General features: G+C 45.5%; 1 protein-coding gene across 2 annotated transcripts in view; it reads left to right on the forward strand.

Annotated features, from left to right (window-relative positions):
• The window catches only part of ASPSCR1 (ASPSCR1 tether for SLC2A4, UBX domain containing), a 212980-nt gene that overhangs the window by 141380 nt on the left and 51250 nt on the right, over window positions 1–20350 (forward strand). For both annotated transcript variants that reach the window (XR_010243940.1, XM_063961227.1), the window contains exons 10-12: window positions 16540–16606; window positions 16688–16750; window positions 18235–18287. Coding sequence is in view for 1 of the 2 variants with exons in the window: in XM_063961227.1 (XP_063817297.1) it covers window positions 16540–16606; window positions 16688–16750; window positions 18235–18287 (183 nt within the window). In the remaining variant the exon portion in view is untranslated. The remainder of the gene's footprint in view (window positions 1–16539; window positions 16607–16687; window positions 16751–18234; window positions 18288–20350) is intronic.

Consider the following 20350-nt stretch of genomic DNA (forward strand, 5'->3'; position numbering starts at 1 on the left):
GGGGCATGGCCACATAATAGTGGCAATTCACATTACACCACACAATAGTGCAGCTAATACACACTGCACCAGGTAGAACCTCCTATACACACTGCGACAGGTAGAGCACGTTATACATATTGCGCCAGGCAGAGCACATTCTACACTTTGCGCCAGGCAGAGCACGTTATACACATTGCGCCAGGTAGAGAGCACTGAGACACACTGCACCAGGTAGAGAGCACTGAGACACACTGCACCAGGTAGAGAGCACCGATAAACATTGCACCAGGTAGAGAGCACTGAGAAACATTGCACCAGGTAGAGAGCACCGAGTAACATTGCACCAGGTAGAGAGCACGTTATACACATTGCACCAGGTAGAGAGCACTGAGACGCATTGCACCAGGTAGAGAGCACTGAGAAACATTGCACCAGGTAGAGAGCACGTTATACACATTGCACCAGGTAGAGAGCACTGAGAAACATTGCACCAGGTAGAGAGCACTGAGAAACACTGCACCAGGTAGAGAGCACTGAGAAACATTGCACCAGGTAGAGAGCACGTTATACACATTGCACCAGGTAGAGAGCACTGAGACACATTGCACCAGGTAGAGAGCACTGAGGCACACTGCACCAGGTAGAGAGCACTGAGACACACTGCACCAGGGAGAGAGCACTTGGAGGGGAGGACGGGCAGATGCAGAGCAGCACTCACCGTTGCAGCGGGTCCAGTCTCTTGATGCTGACGGCGGAGCCCAGGTCGCCGTGGTGAGGGGGAATGGCCGTGCAGCGCCGTGGTGAGGGGGAATTTCAAACCATGCCGGAGGCCTGGCGGGCGGGAGACACGGCAGGCTCTGATTGGCTGCTCCTCCACGCTGCACGCTGACCCTGTCTCCACCTTCAACTGAGAGCTATCAGCGCGGCGGGGGGAGAAATTACAGCACACTGGCGCGGGGAGAAGTGACAGCGCTGGCGCGGGGAGAAGGCAGTCCTTTGGTGATTAACAGGGCGGCAGGGCGGGCACAAACGGGCAGGGCGCTTTCTGTCACTCAGAAAAGGGGCAGGGCGCAGCGCCCTGCGAAAGAAGCTTAGAGTGAACACTACAATTGTATCCGTTAGGTGGTTAGGAGGTGCTGGAATTAATTGTTTTCTTTTTAGTTTTTTAAGTACAAGACCCCTATCACCGCCTCTTGATAATGGTGGCACACAGTCGATGATACGGCATTGTAGAGTCGACAGCTGATGTCCTGCTGATAGAAAATGTTGCGCAACTGGTTTATCAGTAGACCCACTAGACAGTGCCTGTCTGATCGTCATCCTGTGGTTGGACATCCGTTCTCTAAACGTACAGGTAGTCATCCCCACGTACGATAAGCCACAAGGGCAAGTGAGGAGATGGATGGACTACATGATCCATGCGGCAGTGTAGCTTATACCGAATCCGGACAGGCCTTCCAGTCTGAGGATGTGAGAAGCTGGTCCCGGGCACCATTGATTGACAAGTGGTGCATCCAGTGCACTTAATGCAACCAGGTTTTTGCGCCAAAATTAGTTGAATCCTCCCGCTGGGATGGTTTTAGCGTGATTTATATTAGTATCCGTGTCCCTTATAGTTAAACACGCTATAATTTATTAAATCAACCACTGCCGGTGTTAAAAGCTCCTGTCTCTCACATGTATACAATCTCTTTCAAGAGATGTCCGCCTCGCCAGTTCTACTCGACGGTTATCCCTTCGGATCTGCTGAAAGCGCAAGCTCTACACTTGGTTGTGCAATCCCTCCTGGACATAGGAGTGGTAGTGCCGGTACCTCTGTCCCAGAGAGGCAGAGGATACTATTCAACCCTGTTTCTAGTTCCGAAACCAAATGGGTCCTTCCGGCCTATACTCAACCTCAAATCATTAAACAAATTTGTGAGTGTCCAAATTCCGTATGGAAACTCTGCGCTCTATTGTACTGGCCATGGAACCTGAAGACTATATGGTATCCCTGGACATACAGGATGCTTACCTGCATATACCTTTTGCCATATCTCATCAAAAATATCTGCGGTTTGCTATTGGCAACCTCCACTACCAATTCCAGGCTCTGCCATTTGGACTGCCAACGGCCCCTCAGATCTTCACCAAGGTCATGGCCGTGATGATGGCCCTTCTCCGCCGTCAGGGAATCGGGATCCTGCCGTATCTGGACGACTTGCTGATCATGGCGAACTCCCAAGATGTTCTCTTCAGTCATCTGGACCTGACGGTCCAATTCCTACAAGTCCACGGGGGGCTCATCAACTGGAAAAAGTCCTCGCTGGTCCCTGAGTGTCGATTAACTCTGCGATGCAAGTACTGCACCTCATGGTGTCGGCTTTCGACATGGTAGAGTACGCTCAATTTCATTCCCGCCCTCTGCAGAGGTTAATCCTTTCTAAGTGGGACGGCCTGCCTCATCAGATCAGGTCTCAAATGATCTCCTAGACTCCGGAGGTTCGTCTGTCACTGAGCTGGTGGCTACAGGACCAACAGTTAAGCAGGGTCCGACCCCTCTGAATCCCCAACTGGTTTCTACTGACTACGGATGCCAATCTGCGCAAGTGGGGGTGCGGTGCTAGAGCAACACTCTCTCCAGGGTCGGTGGACCAAGGAGCAATCTCTCATCCCGATATACATTCTGGAATTGCGGGCAATGTTCAATGCTTTGGCTATGGCCGTGCCTCTGGTACGGAACAGGCCTGTTTAAGTACAGTCAGACAACGCCACCACGGTGGCATACATAAATCATCAAGGCGGCACTCGAAGCCGCATGGCAATGATGGAAGTATCAAAAATACTTCATTGGGCGGAACGCCATCTGCCAGCAATATCGGCAGTGTTCATTCTGGGAGTCCTCAACTGCGAAGCGAAATTCCTCAGTCATCAGGACGTACACGTTGGAGAGTGGAGTCTTTCAACTTCTACTGGACAAGTGGGGCCTACCAGATGTAGACCTGATGGCGTCTCGACACATTCACATGGTTCCGGTCTTTGGATCCAGGACAAGGGATCCTCAAGAAGCGTTTGTGGATACACTGGCAATTCCATGGAACTTTCAGCTGCCATACGTGTTCCCTCCAGTGTCACTCCTACCCAGGGTATTGCGGAAGTTCAAGTAAGAAGGAGGAATACTACTTCTAGGCGCTCCAGCGTGGCCCAGATGGCATTTGTTCGCAGACCTGCAGGGTCTATCGATCGAGTGTCCTCTTCTACTTCCTCAACGCCCAGACCTCCTGGTTCAGGGCCTTTGTGTCTACCCGGACCTGGCCAGACTGGCTTTGACAGCGCGATTCTTGAAGCTTCACTCCTGAAGGCCAAAGGATTCTCCGAGGCGGTTATCCAAACTATGCCAAAGGCCCACAAACCGGCTTCTGCATGGATTTTATTACAGGGTCTGGAATTGTTACTTCACCTGGTGTGCTGCTAAGAATTCCGATGCATGCAATTTGAGAACTTCCAGACTTTTGACTTTTCTGCAACAGGGCCTAGACTTAGGCCTTCATCTGGCCTCCGTCAAGGTTCATATTTCTGCCTTGTCGGTGTGGTTTCAGAGGAAGATTGCGTCTATTCCTGATGTTCATACGTTCACTCAAGGCGTTTTAAGGATTCAGCCTGCCTATGTTCCTCCTGTGACTCCGTGGTGTCAAGTTCCAATTATTTCTAAATAAATATTTCAAATGCCAGTGTTAATATATGCTGTGGACACATGGTGCATCTTATTACCATATACGATAAAAGTGCGTTGTACGCCGCAAACACTATATCCCTTAACAGAAAGCAAGCAGTCGCACACATAGGCTGAGGTCCAACACTCAGATGTATATATTTGATATTAAAAGGGTATGCATACAATATAACATGTACAGTGTGTCATTCAGTTATAATATGTGTATATACACATATATATATATATATATATATATATATATATATATATATAGTTACAGAGTTACAATTACACAAGAAGCAGTTGTAGTTACATAAGGATCAGATACAGCCAGCATACTTAACCCTATTTGCTCAATGCACAGTCCTCTCCATCTTTGAATCTGCACCAACAGCAACGAGCAAACAGAGCTTTCTGGGTGAGGGGAAATACCTATATACTGTGTATTGGGGGAGGTACATGTCTGGGACTGAGTCTTCTGTTATTGGTCCAGGGGAGGGAGATCTCTCATTCATGATGTGTTCATAGGTCAGTGTGAGGGCTTTTGTCCTAGGTTGCTGGCACTTGTCTTCAGGAAATCCTTTGTATTCATACATTTGGTCATAACTAATCGTTGCAATGTGCTACAATCTACCCATAGCTATCAATTTAACACACATGTTCTCTTGATCATTTTGACACTAAGCATGATATGTTTATCTTATTCTGTTCCAATAATACATTTATATCTGATGTTACACTCTATTACATAAATACATTATAATGTCTGGTGCTGGTCATGTTTTGTTTATGTGTTGAATATATCTTTGTGGCTTGTCTGTGTGGATGCGTGTGCTACCGTATATATCCTGTGCACGCTGCGTGTATGCGCACGAATAGAGACCTCTCTGTTTGGAGTTTGTATGTTGTGTGTATGTAATATTTTTTACTTCGACAGTGGGATCTGTCTGTTGTCTTGAATGCCCTACAAGAGTCTCCATTTGAACCTCTTGAGTCTGTGGACCTTGAATATCTTACGCATAAGGTCGTGTTTCTGCTGACTATTGCCTCTGCTAGGAGGGTGTCGGACTTAGGCACTTTGTCCTGTCGTCTACCCTTACTAATTTTTCACCAGAAACGGGTAGTTCTTAGTACTCGTCCCGGTTATCTACCTAAGGTGGTGTCATCTTTTCACCTTAACCAAGAGATTGTGGTTCTGGCTTCTATCTCTTCTGGTTTGTCCTCCAAAGAGTGGTCTTTGGATGTGGTACGGGCTCTCCGTATTTACGTGAAGAGGACTGCCTCTCTCAGGAGGTCAGATACCCTTTCGTACTTTTTGGTTTTCACAAACGTGCCTGGCCTGCGAATAAGCAAACCTTGGCCAGATGGATTAGAATGGTGATTGCTCAAGCTTATGCACAGGCTGGTCTTCCAGCTCCTGCTGCTATCAAAGCCCATTCTACTCGGTCTGTTGGACCTTCTTGGGCGGCCCACCGAGGCGCGTCCGCTGATCAATTGTGCAAGGCGGCTACGTGGTTCTCATTGAACACGTTCATTAGGTTTTATGCCTTTGATACTTCCGCCTCCCAGGATGCTTCCTTTGGACGCTGGGTTCTTGAGCCCGCTACGGTGAGGAACTGCTTTAGGACATCCCCGATGTATTCCCTGTGGATTCCCAGTGTACCCCACTGTAGAAAAGGAGAATTATGGTAGACTTACCATAGTTAAATCTCTTTCTGTGAGGTACACTGGTTTCCACAGGGCGGCCATCCTGACGCACTTAGCTTCTTTGGGTTTGTATTGAAGCAACTGATTGAAATATATTTGGTTGTCTCTGCTACTCTAATGTAGTTGTTTATACAAAAATTATGTGTTTCTTTAATGGGACTAGTATTTTCTAGTTGCTTTATGGCAGTGGTAAATGTCTCTGTTTGAAGTCCATTTAACATGCATTATAAGTTGTCTTCCCTATTTTGTCCCTTTCACATCGCACAGTGACCCATTTCCGGGTCCATACTGTGTTATTTTTGCGCTGTGAAAGGGGTATTATATCCTACATCGGTATATGGAGAAATTTTGCATGTTTTACCAAGTTTGTAGATTGTACAAAATTGGTTTTTCACATTGAATCATTTATATCTTGTCTTTAAATCTGAAAGGGTACTATCAGCAAATATCCAATTGGCCTGTAATCTTGAAAAATGGAGGTTCCAAGTACAGAAAGACTGTTTTGATTTTGCAGTAGTCGAACCTATGTTTATAAGTGCTACCACTTTTACAATTGGGGGTGTTACTAATGTAATTCCTGCCAAATGGGGACAACTATTTCAGCTCTCAAGGTGATTTTTTAAAGAAATGGTTCCATTCTCCAGGACTGTTCCTAATATCTCCATGGGAATAGACGATTCTTGTGCTGTAGTTCTATTGGGTCAGCTGTTTCATGCACATTTTGAGGAGGCTGCAAAGTGGAGGGAATTAATTAAAATGTATTCCAGTTTTCTTTATGGCAATATATACAAATTAATTGTATTTACCTTGTTGGTAAATCTAATATTGCTTAAAAATAACCATATTTATCTTTTACAGTGCACAGGGGTCATATGTAAATATTTACTGTAGTTTGTATATAAGGGATGAGAAGGCGCCATGTCAGTTGCAGCCTTAGGCAGAGCTCTGATTGCTGAAGCTTCCCTGTATGTTTTCCTAATGACATGTTTTCTGTGTTACAGAAATAAAACTTCCTTAGCGATGATAATAAAAGAATGAAGAATTGTTTTCATACTTTGCTTGCCCGTTTTGTAACACATCATCTTCACAGACTTGTAATCATCTTAAAAATGGCAGAGTCTCCATTGTGGTATGCAATGGGTTGCAGACATGCTAGATCTGTCCCTCAAGGTCCCATTTAAATTATAATAAGTAGTTTTCGAATGCCTAAGAGAGCTAAAGGCAGTTAGTATTGAGTCTTTTAGTGGATAAAAGAACATCTGTGTTTTGTTTAAACCTACTAAATGTATATAGTATTTGGACGGCTTGTATAACATCATTGGGCCCATCTAGAACCAGGCTATGTGGATAAAAAAAAGAGATTTTAATTATTGCAACTTTGAAGTCTTTCTTCAGCATCCTGTAGAAGTTATCCTGATGCAGCTCCATCGCACATATTTAGGCTGCTGTATAAATGATGGATGGATATGACATGTAATACATTGCGGTGCTACAAACAATCAGTATTCCAGTGTATTCTCTCTGCCAAGTTGCCTAATTGTACGATTGATTTTGTTTTCATTTATACATTGAAACATAATGGGCACACATTCAGTTCTCTCAGACTAAATGGACATGACATACTGTAAGCACATATTTAGGCCATATGGACATATGTTCAAAGTAGCGTATAGTTTTCAGTCCTCATATTTGTTATGGCCCTGTACATCTTTAACCCTAACTGATCGTTGTTGCAGAAGCACTTAGATTTTATGGCAGAGGAAACTACCCTCCACAATCATTGTCCCTCAGTTAAGCATGAAAGTAATAACCTCCAAACAAGGGACTTCATAATTAAGGCCAGTACTCACTGGCCGATGGCAGAGAGATGTGTGCTGAGCGAACCGCTCAGCACACATCTCTCCCGGCGCTCAGCACAGCGCGATCTGTGCTGAGCGCGCGGGGGGAGACGGGGGGGCCGCTCACTTCACCCAGCGGGTGAAGTGAGCGACCCGCTAGATTGGCCTGCATGCAGGCCAATCTAGCAGCAGCGATAGCGATGCGCGGGGCTGCGCATCGCTATCGCTGAGGGGGCTACACACGGAGCGATCGTGCTTAAAATCTAAGCAATCTAGTCAGATTGCTTAGATTTTAAGCAGCGATCGCTCCGTGAGTACCCCCCTTTAGGCCAATTAAAAGGAAACATGCCAAATTAGATGACTTATTATTCAAATGTTATTTTGGAAATAGTATCTCCTTTTATAGGGTTACATTATTTATATATATATAAAACATAGTCCTTTTTTCCCATCAAGTGGTCACCAACATTTAATTTCTATTCCTTTTCTCATCTGGACTGTTGCAACATTTTTCTCAATTGGTCTTCACATTAATTGCTATTTCCTAACCAGAAAATCCAAAATTCTGCTCCCAGACTAAATTACACAATTGCTATTCTTTCTTTTGCTTTTCATGGCTAATTCCTTCTTTTCTGCTTGTCTCAACGTTTCCTTAGTTTGCAATACTCCTCTTCTACATACATACTCTACACTGTGGTATTCATAAATATACTTACTGATTGCTTTAGCAAGCTTTGTGGCAACCACAAACTTCTCTTTGCTTATCTCATGCTAAACCCCATTCCTCTCCGATTTTAACCAGTCGTCCTCGCCTATCTCCTTCCTTCTGATGTCCAAGGCATGAGGACTTAAGGCTAAGATGTTGTAAAGTTCAGCCCCCTCATGTAGCCATTGACGGTTTGTAGGATGTTTAATGAGCTTGGAAGAACAACATCTTCAGCATCTAACATTTTGCAACTTCATCAAGGCTCACATACTGGGAGAGTATGTTGTGCAATTCCAAACTCTTATCAGACCTCCAGTGGAATAATGAGGCACCAGGGCTGGACTGGCCATCTAGCACTTCTGGCAAATGCCAGAAGTTCTGATGGGCTTGTGGGCCGGTCCGGTCAGGCAGAGACCCGGGAAGGCCACTCCCCCCCGCTCATCTCCATAGAAATGGGGGCATGTTGCGAGTCCACGCCCTACTGACTCACGGCTCGCCTCCAACTTTAGTGCCTGCGCACATGCCAGGGCCGAATTTGGACCCCAGTCCGTTTCTGCGTGTCACAGTCTTCATTCAAGGCCTTTTAGATAGAATTAAAGATGAACTATCTCCTTGAGAATTACCCACTTGCCTAGATGACCTCTGCTTCCATGAAAGTCCATGAGAGAGGTAGGGTAGAGGATCCCAAGTTTGATCCTACTCCACGCTTTCAGTCTTCACCTCCCAACTCAGGGGAGCCCATGCAAGTTGACCATTCTTGTCTCACCCCAGAAGAACATAAACAATGATTTTGAGAGAACCTGTTTATTTATTTTGTAGGATGCGCTCCTTACTGATGGTGGAGAGGTCCATTTTTAGATGCATATATTTACTCACCTTGCGAACTAGGCTGTGTTAGCAATGTGACCCTCAAACACTCTACGGCAGAGGTTCTCAAACTCGGTCCTCGGGGGCCCACACAGTGCATGTTTTGCAGGTCTCCTCACAGAATCGCAAGTGAAATAATTAGCTCCACCTGTGGACCTTTTAAAATGTCAGTGAGTAATTAATACACCTGTGCACCTGCTGGGTTACCTGCAAAACATGCACTGTGTGGGCTCCCGAGGACCGAGTTTGAGAACCTCTGCTCTACGGGAACTGTATTCCCACCTGTTCTCTATTCTGGAGCAGCTAAAAAATTCATGACAGTTGCTTTGGCAAAGAAGTTAGCCATTCTGTTAACCTCCACTTCCACTCCAATATGCCATACTGCAGTAGGTGGCAGTCACAATCCTGGTGGTACCATTATTCAGCATACTCTTCTAATGAATGTCACCATGGGAGTACATCACTCCCGAGTCCATCTGCTTTCTTGTCATTCTAAATGTTTCCAGCTAATTCATCCTTTGATTCCCTTGTTTACTGCAGAATAACCCTCATGTTGATTGGGTAACTGCTCAGATTCTCCTTTAGGGGCCACTGGTTTGTGCTTAAACAAATTCTTCCTGACTGCACCACCTCGGCCTCTGAAAATCCTGTTATCCCTCCAGCTTACATGGACTTTCAAGTTGTCTTTATAAGCAAGCTGCAGTCTCTTCTTCCATGCTGAGACTGGGATTTCCCCATAGATCTCATGTTTGGGAAAACTTCTCCAAGGGGAAGGGTTTAGCTTCTTTCTTCCTGATGATTGGTCATTGCCTGAATATTTTAGAGAATTTGAAAAATAGGATTCATCCGTCCGTCTACCTCTCCTGCTTGAGGCAGGGTTCTTTCTTGTTAATGAAAAAGGCATGAAAGTACATCCATATATTGATTATCATGTTTTAAATTATTTCTCAGTTAAAAATCTTTACACTGCAACTGATCTTAGTTATTTGACATAGTCAAAGGAGCAACTATTTTTACAAAACTGGATTTAAGAGGTGAATACAACGTCCTCAGAATCCATCAGGGTGACGAGTAGATGACTGCCTTTAATACGTGGAATCGGCATCATGAGTTTCTGGTAATGCCTTTTGGTCTGTGCAATTCTCCTGCTGTCTTCTAAAACTTTGTAAACAAAATCTTTTGAGACTTGCTTTATGTCACTGTGGTTGTGTAATTTGACAAAATCCTCATCTTTTCCAGAAACCTTAAATCTCGTTGCAGACATGTAAAAGAAGTTCTTCTCCGTCTGAGACAAAACAATCTGTCATGCAACTTAGAAAACTGTTTGTTCAAGGCTATATTCATTCCCTTCCTAGGTTAGGTTGTATCTGGCTTGGATTTACAGTTTGATCAGGAGAAAGTTCAGTTGGCTGCATCCCACCACTCTGAAAGCTATACAGTAGTTACTTGATTTTGCCAATTACTACTGGAAATTCATATGCAGTTATTCAACTGTTGTGTCTCCAATTACAGCTGTCACCAAGAAGGGTGTCAATCTAGCTAGCTGGTCTGAGAATGCTCAGTTGGTCTTCTAGCAACGCAAACAAACAAACATTCATTTCAGCACCAATCTGAAGTTGGAAGTTGCTGCCTCATCTTTTGGAGTGGTGCAGTGCTCTCCCTGAAAGTACTGAATGGCAAATTTTGTCTATGCGGGTTCTACTTCTGGAAGTTTCAAAGAATTGCTGGCAGTAAAGTTGGCTCTAAAGGAATGGTTACATATCCTGGGAGGAGAACTCTTCCTAGTGATCGTTAACACTAATAATAAAATCTCCTATACCTATCAGCTCAGTGTATGAACCTGTGCCAGGTTCCTTGGTCCCTGTTTCTTTTTCACTTTTCAACCTCCAGATCTCTTTCCACCCAGGACACACAAACTGCAAAGCAGATGCTCTCTCTCAGTCAATGATACAGGGTGAGGGAACATCATCCTCTAAGAAGCATCCCATTCTAAATCCTCAGTGTGTGATAGCAGTACCCAGGTTTCCACCCTTAAGCTGTAGATTCCATAAACCTTCGGAAGAGACTGTTTCAGTGGGAAAACTGCTTTTGATTCGTAGATCATGCTGGGGTCTGTAAGACTCAGGAGCTCATCCTCTGGGATTGATGGCTAACACTCCAGCAAGTTGTAAAGCAGTTCATGGCTGCCTGTTTCAGATGTGCACAACACAAAACTCCAAGGCAGTCTCCAGCAAGGCGTCTATTACCATGGTCTATTCCAGGTATTCTCTGGACTTTTATATCCATGGACTTCATTACCAATCTGCCCACTTCCAAAAAGAACACCACAGTAGTAGATCGTTTTTTTAAGCGCTCACATTTCGTACCACTCGGATTTCTTTGTTCTCCACTTCTGGCACAACTATTCATCCAGGAAGTCTTCGTCTCTATGGTTGTCCTGTTGAATTGGCTTCTCTGTGCCAAGTTTTACAAGTGAAGCTTAACTTTTCCTCTAACATACCATCCATTTTTGAATGGCCAAACCAAGCGAGTCAACCAAGATCTGGAAACATTTGTACTCCTTTATATCTAATCATTTCAAGATGACTGGTCTGATCTTCCATTGGCAGAAATCAACCACAACAACCACTATCACCAGTGTTCTGCATCCACTCACTTCCTTACATTATATGGTTTATATGCTTTAGTAAATCATCTCCAAAGTCTGGTTGTCCACACGCAGTCTTTTACTGTAAATGATGTTTGCTCCAAGATACATTTCTCTAACGTACTAGTGGATACTGAGGATCTGTACTTTAGTACCACGGGGTATAGATCGGGTCCACTGGAGCCTGGCACTTTAAAACCTTTGGAGTGTGTATGCGTGTGCTGGCTCCTCCCCTCTATGCCCCTCCTACCAGACTCGGTTTAGAAAAATGTGGCCAAGGAGCCGGGTGCATTTCTCTGGAGCTCCAGAGAGTTTCCGTTAATTTTTATTTTAGTTTATTGTTTTCAGGTAGTCCTGGTTGGCATCCAGGTTACCTGCTTCGTGGGACTTAGAGGGGACACCGAACCAACCTCCTGAGGGTTAATGGTTCGTAATCCCAGCTGACAGGACACTGAGCTTCTGAGGTGCTGATTACACCTCTAAGTGAGTGTTAGACCGGGGTCCTGGTTAGCGGGTCCCCGGTGCAGTTTGGCAGCAGGTCACACGGCGGTCACGGGCCACGAGCTGTGGTACCCGACGTGGACAAAACTGGCTCAGAGCTCATGCCCCGCAGTGCTCACTGCCCCTTAGGGCTTGACTGTGCTGTTATCTATATGAAATTTACTCATGGCCAGTATAACACTGTGAGGGACCGCGTGCCATTGCAAGGCGCATGGCTTCCCGGATTGAGACCAGAGGCGGGAAGGTGCCATTTCCTGCTGCTGCGGATCATCAAGGCTGCATGCATGCTGCTCCTCCACGGACCCACACTGTTACAGACTCTGTGCTGGTCCCAGGGGGTCATAGCAGGGGGGAGCACACCAGCAATAGCGCCGCTGCACTTTTATTAGATATACTCATTATTTCACACACTGTGCTGCTGTGTTCTGTGTGCTGATCTGATTCTGATCAGCCTGGTGTGGAGGAGGAGGAGGAGGATGATGATGATGATGATGATGATATGGATAAGGACAGCTCTCTTTCCCCAGGGGTGGAGGCCCTCATTTTTGCGGTAAGAGAGGTTCTTCATATACCGGAACAGGAGTCAGAACCAGATGAGGAGTTGTACTTTAATGTTAGACCAAAGACCTCAGCAATTTTTAATGTGTCTAAAGAGTTAAACTCCATGGCCAGGAAAGCATGGTTAATACCTGATAAGAAATTTTAAAATTCCTCAGAGGCTTTTAGCTACCTTTCCCCTCCCAGCTGAGGACAGGAAGATATGGGAAGACCCCCCCCCACGTCAGTGGATACGTCTGTGTCCAGACTGTCTAAGAAATTGGGCTATATCCCTAAAAGAGCCGGCTGACCTCTAAAATTGAGACCACTCTCAAGGCAATTTATATGGCAGCGGGCGTAGCACAGCGCCCCACAATAGTTTGTGGGTGTATTTCCAGGGCACTGGTCAAGTGGTCCAGTAATATTACTAATGGATTAGACAATCTGCCCCAGGATGAAGTCATTACTCTGCTGCAACACATACATGCTGCTGCAAATTTTATGAGCGAGGCTATAAAGGAATTGTGTAAGATAAATGGCCGCACTATGGCTATGGCAGTTTCGGCACGCATAGCTCTGTGGTTGCGTCAATGGTCAGCGCACGCTGATTCCAAAAAGGGTGTAGATAATCTTCCCTTTGCAGGTGATGCCTTGTTTCGGGACAAATTAAATAAATGGATTTCCCAGGCAAGTCTACCTATCTGCCGTCGGCTGCGCCACCTGCTAGACATTCTTGCACAGGACCCTCCTTGCAGTCCTTTCGTGTGGCAAGGTTCAGAGGCAGGGGCCGGGGAGTCTCCACCACTCCGAGAGAATCTCGTGGTTAGTCCTGTAAACCTGCAACTGCTGCAACCCTGGACCAGACCACCGGATTCCCTGCCGCTAGGCCTTTCCGCGTGATGGTTGGCCCAGCAGCAAGGCGACTTTCAGATGGGTGCTCACCTTCAACACTTTGCCCACGAGTGGGCGAAGTACTGCCGGGATCCTTGGGTGAGGGATCTCATTTCCCAGGGATATCGGCTGGAATTTCAAGCACTTCCTCCTCACAGATTTTTCAAATCGGGCTTACCAGTTTTGCCCGCTGCAAAAGTTACCTTGCAAGAGTCAATTCAACAACTTTTGCGGACAGGGGTGGTGGTTCCAGTACCACCTCCATTACACAAAAGGGGGTTTTACTCCAGTCTTTTTGTCGTTCCAAAACCGGACGGTTCGGTGCGAGCCATCTTCAACCTGAAGTCTCTAAACCCGTATCGGCGGGTGTTCAAATTCAAGATGGAACCCCTGGGGGCAGTGGTGTCCGGTCTGGAGGAGGGGTAATTCTTGGTATCACTCGATGTCAGGGATGCTTACCTACACATTCCCATGTGGCCCCCTCATCAGGCTTACCTCAGGTTCGCTTTCTTGGACGACCATTTCCAGTTTCAGGCCTTGCCCTTTGGTCTGTCCACAGCTCTGAGGCTTTTCACTAAAGTCATGGTGGAGATGATGTTGCAACTGCGCAGGATGGGAGTCAACATAGCCTTTATCAGGAGATCGTCCAATTAGGGGACTATGTCCAGGGAGCGTCTCTTGCACAGCATCGATCTGACGACTCGCCTGCATACAGATCATGGGTGGATCCTAAACTTCCAGAAATCTCACCTGGAACCAACCTAACGTCTCCAATTACTGGGAATGATACTGGATACAATGTCTCAAAATGTGTTTCTTCCGATGGACAAGGCCTTGACTATCCAGGCTTTTGTCCGTTCAGTGCTCCGTCCTCGCAAGGTGGCGTACATAAACCGACAAGGGGGAACTAGAAGCAGAGCAGCAATGCAAGAAGTGTCAAAAATCCTCTTCTAGGCGGAGGCCAATGCAAGGGCCATCTCAGCCATATTCATTCCAGGAGTGGACAACTGGGAAGCGGACTTCCTCTGCAGACACGACCTCCATCCGGGGGAATGGGGCCTACATCCCCAGGTGTTTCAGGACTTAATTCACCAGTGGGGCTGTCCGCAGATAGACCTGATGGCTTCTCGTCTCAACAAGAAGCTATGCCGTTACTGTTCCGGAACGAGGGATCCGCAGGCTGTAGCAGTGGACACGCTGACAACACCATGGACGTACCAGTTTGTGTACTTGTTCCCTCCTCTACCGCTAATCCCAGGGGTTCTAAAAAGACTAAGAAGGGAAAGCATTCAAGCAATTCTAATTGCCCCGGATTGGCCTCGAAGGGTGTGGTACTCGGACCTCCTAACCATGGCTCTGGAGGGTCCCTGGCCTCTACCGCTCCAAAAGGATCTTCTTCAACAAGGTCCGTTAGTCTATCCAGACTTGCAGCGGCTACGTTTGACGGCTTGGAAGTTGAGTGGGAGATTATAGCAAGCAAAGATCTTCCCTCCCGGGTTATTACCACCATGGTCCAAGCCAGGAAGATGGTGACGTCAAAACATAATCGTATCTGGAATAAGTATGTTTCCTGGTGTGGAAGTAGAAAGGTGTCTCCCGTGGAATTTAGAATTGGTTGTTTTCTACTCTTCCTGCAAGCGGGAGTGGATATGGGCCTACGTTTAGGCTCCATCAAAGTCCAGATTTCGGCGCTCTTTATTTTCTTCCAGAAACAACTTGCCATGTTGTCGGAAGTGCAAACTTTCCTAAAAGGAGTTTTTCATATGCAACCGCCCTTCGTACCTCCCACAGCTCCGTGGGATCTCAGTGTGGTTTTGTCCTTTTTTCAATCGGACTGTTTTGATCCTTTTACATAGGGTGTAAAACGATGATGCTATTAGCATTGGCATCTGCAAGATGTGTCTCTGAAATGGGGGCCTTATCCTGTTAGAACCCTTATTTGGTTTTCCATGAAGACAGGGCGGAACTCAGGACCTGTCCTCAGTTTTTGGCAAAAGTGGTTTCAGCTTTTCACGTCAATCAACCCATTGTGGTTCCGGTGTTGTCTGACTCTTCCATTGGGCCAGAGTCCTTGGATGTAGTGAGGGCTCTGAAGATTTATGTCAAAAGGACGGCTCATCATCGGAAATCTGATTCGCTGTTTGTCCTTTATGATGCCACCAATATTGGTCGTTTGGCTTCCAAGCAATCCATTGCTGGTTGGCTCAGGTTGACCATTCAACAGGCCTATACTTCGGCGGCTCTGCCTTTGCCGACATCTATTGAGGCCCACTCGACTAGGTCTGTGGGCTCTTTCTGAACGGCTGCCCGGGGTGTCTCGGCCTTACAGTTGTGCCAAGCTACTACTTGGTCTGGTTCGAACACTTTTGTGAAATTCTATCGGTTCGACACCTTGGCCAGGGATGACCTTCAGTTTGGTCATGCGCTGTATAAAAGTGACCCCCGGCCGTGGCATTATCTGTCCAGCTAGTGGAGCCCGATGCTGGTGTAAAAAATACGGGGGACCCCTACGCTTTTTGTCCCCCGTATTTTTTGCACCAGCACCAGGCGCAGAGCCCGGTGCTGGTTTTAAAAATACGGGGGATCCCCTGTCAGTTTTTCCCCCGGATTTTTAGAACCAGGACCGGCTCGAAGAGCCCGAGGCTGGTTATGCTTAGGAGGGGGGACCCCACGCAATTTTTTTTCGGGGTTTTTCCCGTTTTTTTTACATTTTTACAAGTCTAATCAAAATCCGTCAAATCGGCCGTTTTTCGACAGCGGGACTGTCGAATTCGTTTTTTATTGAATATGTTGAATTTCGGCACCCACCTGCCGGAATTCGACAGTCGAATTGTGTCGAATTAAAAAACGGGCGAAAAATTGCCGCGATTCGCCGGCATTTGCATATACCCCTAGTCTCTACACCCCAATGCTCTTCTCCATTCCCTTTTTATACCCTTTTCCCATTTCCCTATTAGGATGTAAGCAGGGCCCCCCCTCTTATTTTATTTTCTATGTATTTTTCATTTGACGGTTGTAATTAGGTACTTGTGTTCAGTTGCATAGTTGTCTGTAATTGTCTTAAGTTGTTCACTTTGTTGTATGCTCTATCCCTATGTATTGTGCAATTAACCCTTGTGCACTATAAGTAAAAGGTAACAGTAATAATTATGATTACTACTTTTTACAGGTCGTTCTTCGAGTCCTCTTTCCAGAGCGTTACATCTTGCAGGGATTTTTCCGTGCAACAGAATCGGGTATGTGGCATGTTTTCTTTATATCTCTAATTCTGCATTTATTTATGCCAAGTGTTCATTGCAGTCTCTTATCTTCTGCAGTTGGCGCCGTGAAGGAGTTCGTGTGTAGCCACCTGGAAGAACCTGACATCCCATTCTACTTATGTATGCCAGTTATACCTGCACATTTCTTGTGGGGCACAGCATTGGTCATTTATTCCTTGAAAAATAATTCATTAAATGCAGCTAACAATCAGCACTTTTTATGCAGATGCAGAGACTCAAGGGCTTTACACACTAGGTGACCCACGGGCATCGGATGACCCGGCGGTGGCGGGAAGAGGGGGCGATGGGGGGAGTGAAGTGTCTTCACTCCCCCCGTCACCCGGCTCCATAGCCCTGCATGCTAATATAGACGAGATTGTCCATATTGGCCTGCAGGTATGAACGAGCCGGCACCAACGATGAACGAGCGCGGGGCCGCGCATCGTTCATCGTTTATGCCTACATACTGTACGATATGAACAAGTTCTCGTTCATTAATGAACGAGAATGTTCATATCGTTCAGTAAAATCTTTTAAGTGTGTAGGGCCTATCAGTCACACACAGATATACTAGTAACATTTATGAAATTAATCAGAACAGTCTCCTGGTGCATCCTAGTCATATTGCATTGCTACTAACGAACAGTTTTTTAGCAAAAAAATATGCCCAATGCTAGCAGAGTATCACGAGCCCTGGCATGCCGAGAGGGGCTGTTTGGCGTGACTGCAGCAATGATGTATGAAGACACATCTGTAGTTGGCTTGCCGCAGAAAACGTTGACTACTTCCTCAATCGTACATAGATTAATGAATGTAATTCCAACTTGTTCTGCTGGTGTGGGGCAGATTTTACTCTTCCTCATGGTAAATGGTTGGGAAATTTTTAGTTATAGCTCCGTCAAATAAAGAAAAAGCCTGTCCTATAAATGAGTGGTGGGGAAATTATAACTAAGTGGCAATAGTGTTTTAGGCTTCCTAACCACTGGTGGTAATTTCATGCTTTAACAACAGTGATAACTCAAAAATGTTGGGGCTGTTTTTGAGTTGGGAGTAAAGCAAAAAAAGAGCAAGTAACTGCATGTGGGTAAAAGCCATGCTGCACTGCAGGTGGGGCAGATGTAACATGTGCATTAATTTATATTTGGGAGGGGCGTGTGCAAACTCAGTGTAAAAATAAAGCTGTGCAGTTGTTTGGGGTACATGGAAAAGCCGCCAGTATTTACCTTGCTTACATATAAAGTGTATTTGCACCCCTTATAATTGAATAAAGATTGTCTAGGTGCTTGTTTTTTTACCACAGAATCAGCTATGTTGTTTCTAGTGTGACTGTACCCACTATTGTGTTTAAGATAATTGCTAACGTACCGGTGTTTATGTTCTGAAGTTTGCATGCAGTTTGTTTTAGTCACTTATATTGGCAACAAAAATGTCAAAAACGTTTTATGTTGGAGCATTTATGAGGAATTTGCTGAAGTTTTTCTATTTGTAATGCAAACAATGCTATGCAAGTGAAGCCGTAAACTGGCTTTTTATACATAGGGGATTAGAATTGTACTCCTCTTAATTGTTTGATTATATAAAACTGTTGTCTTGTCTCCCTGCAGTTATCACACCCCCTCGAACTGAGCTGAAGGAGGACTCCCAAAGCCTTTTTCAGGTAACTATGACTTATATAAAGTATTCCTTTAATTATGATCTTAAGGCCCCTATTCACTGGCAGATTTAATGAGAGATGTGTGCTGAGCGAACCGCTCAGCACACATCTCTTCCCCCGCTCAGCACAGCGCAATGTGTGCCGAGCGTGTGGGGGGCGCTCATTTCACCCAGCGGGTGAGGTGAGCGACCTGCTAGATTGGCCTGCAGGCCAATCTAGCACCAGCGATAGCCCCACGCATCGCTATCGCTGTGAGGGGTACACATGGAGAGATCACTGCTTCAAATCTAAGCAATCTAGTCAGATTACTTAGATTTTAAGTAGCGATCGCTCCGTGAGCACCCCCCTTTACAGTGATTTTATGGAGCCTGGCATTTAAAGCAGTACGCAAATGTATGTGAAATCTAGCTAACAATTAATCAATAGGGATGTGAAACGTCAGTAGTGAGGATTGCCCGATATGGTCATTGACGCCACATGTAAAGATATGTAATGCCTGCCTACCAAATAGTGAGAGACATAAAGGGATGTGCAGACAGTATAGAGTATTAAGGATTATCACTGGATGTGTAACAAGTGAGAAGAATGAAAAACATCAAATAGTGAGTGGTATAAAGGCATGAAAAACCTAGATGGCCATTAAAAAGAGAGAATGTGACGCACAACACCTACAGTAATAGTGTGTTGTGTAATGACAACGTAGGCATAAGTTAGGAGTGTAAAGGATTTGAAGCTGTATCAGCCATTAGTATATGTATAGAGAGATGCGAATGCAGTATAACCAATGCTGAGGAGTCTAAAGCTACTGAGAAGTACTAATAGTAGTAGTGTGAAGGCATGCAAAGTCTGTATAGTCCTTTCTGATGATTGTAAAGGAGTGTGGAGCAAACACAGTAGAGATTTGTAACCAATCAAAAGGTGTAGAAAGAGATGTGAAGCGAAGGATAGCCATTAGTGAGAAGTGTTAAGGGATGTGAAGCCTAGATAGCCATTAATAGTAGTAGTGTAAAATAACGTACAAAGCTTGGAAAACCCTCACTGGTGAATGTAACGGCATATGTACCCAGATAGCCATTGGTGACAATTGTAATCCTGTCCTTACGAAGGATTGCTTTTATCATTTTACAAATGTTTATTTTTCTTAAGCATACTCTCTTCACTAAAGTCCCACTGGTCAATTATGTGTGTGACAAGTTAGTTTTCAGTACCACACAGCTCTGCGGGTCCTCCCATCCTCCTCTACAGTAGTAACTTGAGCCCCCTGCTTGTGTGTTCAGCCTGGAGTAGGTTCCTGGGACGAGAGGGGGCTTTGAGCTCTTGGCAGCTTGTGAAGGGGTCTTTCTTCTCTGTAACGCTCCGGCAGCGGAGCCTCTCCTGCCTCATACTTTCATCTTGCTGGCAGCCCTGTTATTTTTGGCTGAATTTTCATGACTGCTGTTCCTAATAGAGGCGCTTCCACTGAACCTTAAACCACTCAATAAAAGTGTCACCGGAGGAGGGAGGTCCTTCCCCAGGGCTCAGAGGGCAATAAGACGCATCCTGTCATGATGAAAGTTGTGTATGTTGGGGGAAGAGGGCACTTAGATCTGAAGGAGGACGAGGGAACGGCAGCACATTGATGTGTATAGTGAGATGAGACAGTCCTTCTGATGCTGGATGTTTGTTTTTATGTGGAAAAGTTATCAGTCTTTTAAAAATGTTCTAATGGGAAGGAAAATTGACTTATTATTGTTACTATTTCCCTTTTCATTTTAAAAATGCAAAGTTATAAAAAACAAATGTTGGGGGAAATTATAACTAAATATACTTTCTCTGACGTCCTAGTGGATGCTGGGACTCCGTAAGGACCATGGGGAATAGCGGCTCCGCAGGAAACAGGGGACAAAATAAAAGCTTAATGATCAGGTGGTGTGCACTGGCTCCTCCCCCTATGACCCTCCTCCAAGCCTCAGTTAGATTTTTGTGCCCGGCCGAGAAGGGTGCAATATAGGTGGCTCTCCTGAGCTGCTTAGAATAAAAGTTTAGTTTAGGATTTTTTATTTTCAGTGAGTCCTGCTGGCAACAGG

Source organism: Pseudophryne corroboree, chromosome 3, assembly GCF_028390025.1.
Source record: "Pseudophryne corroboree isolate aPseCor3 chromosome 3, aPseCor3.hap2, whole genome shotgun sequence".
Lineage (NCBI taxonomy): Eukaryota > Metazoa > Chordata > Amphibia > Anura > Myobatrachidae > Pseudophryne > Pseudophryne corroboree.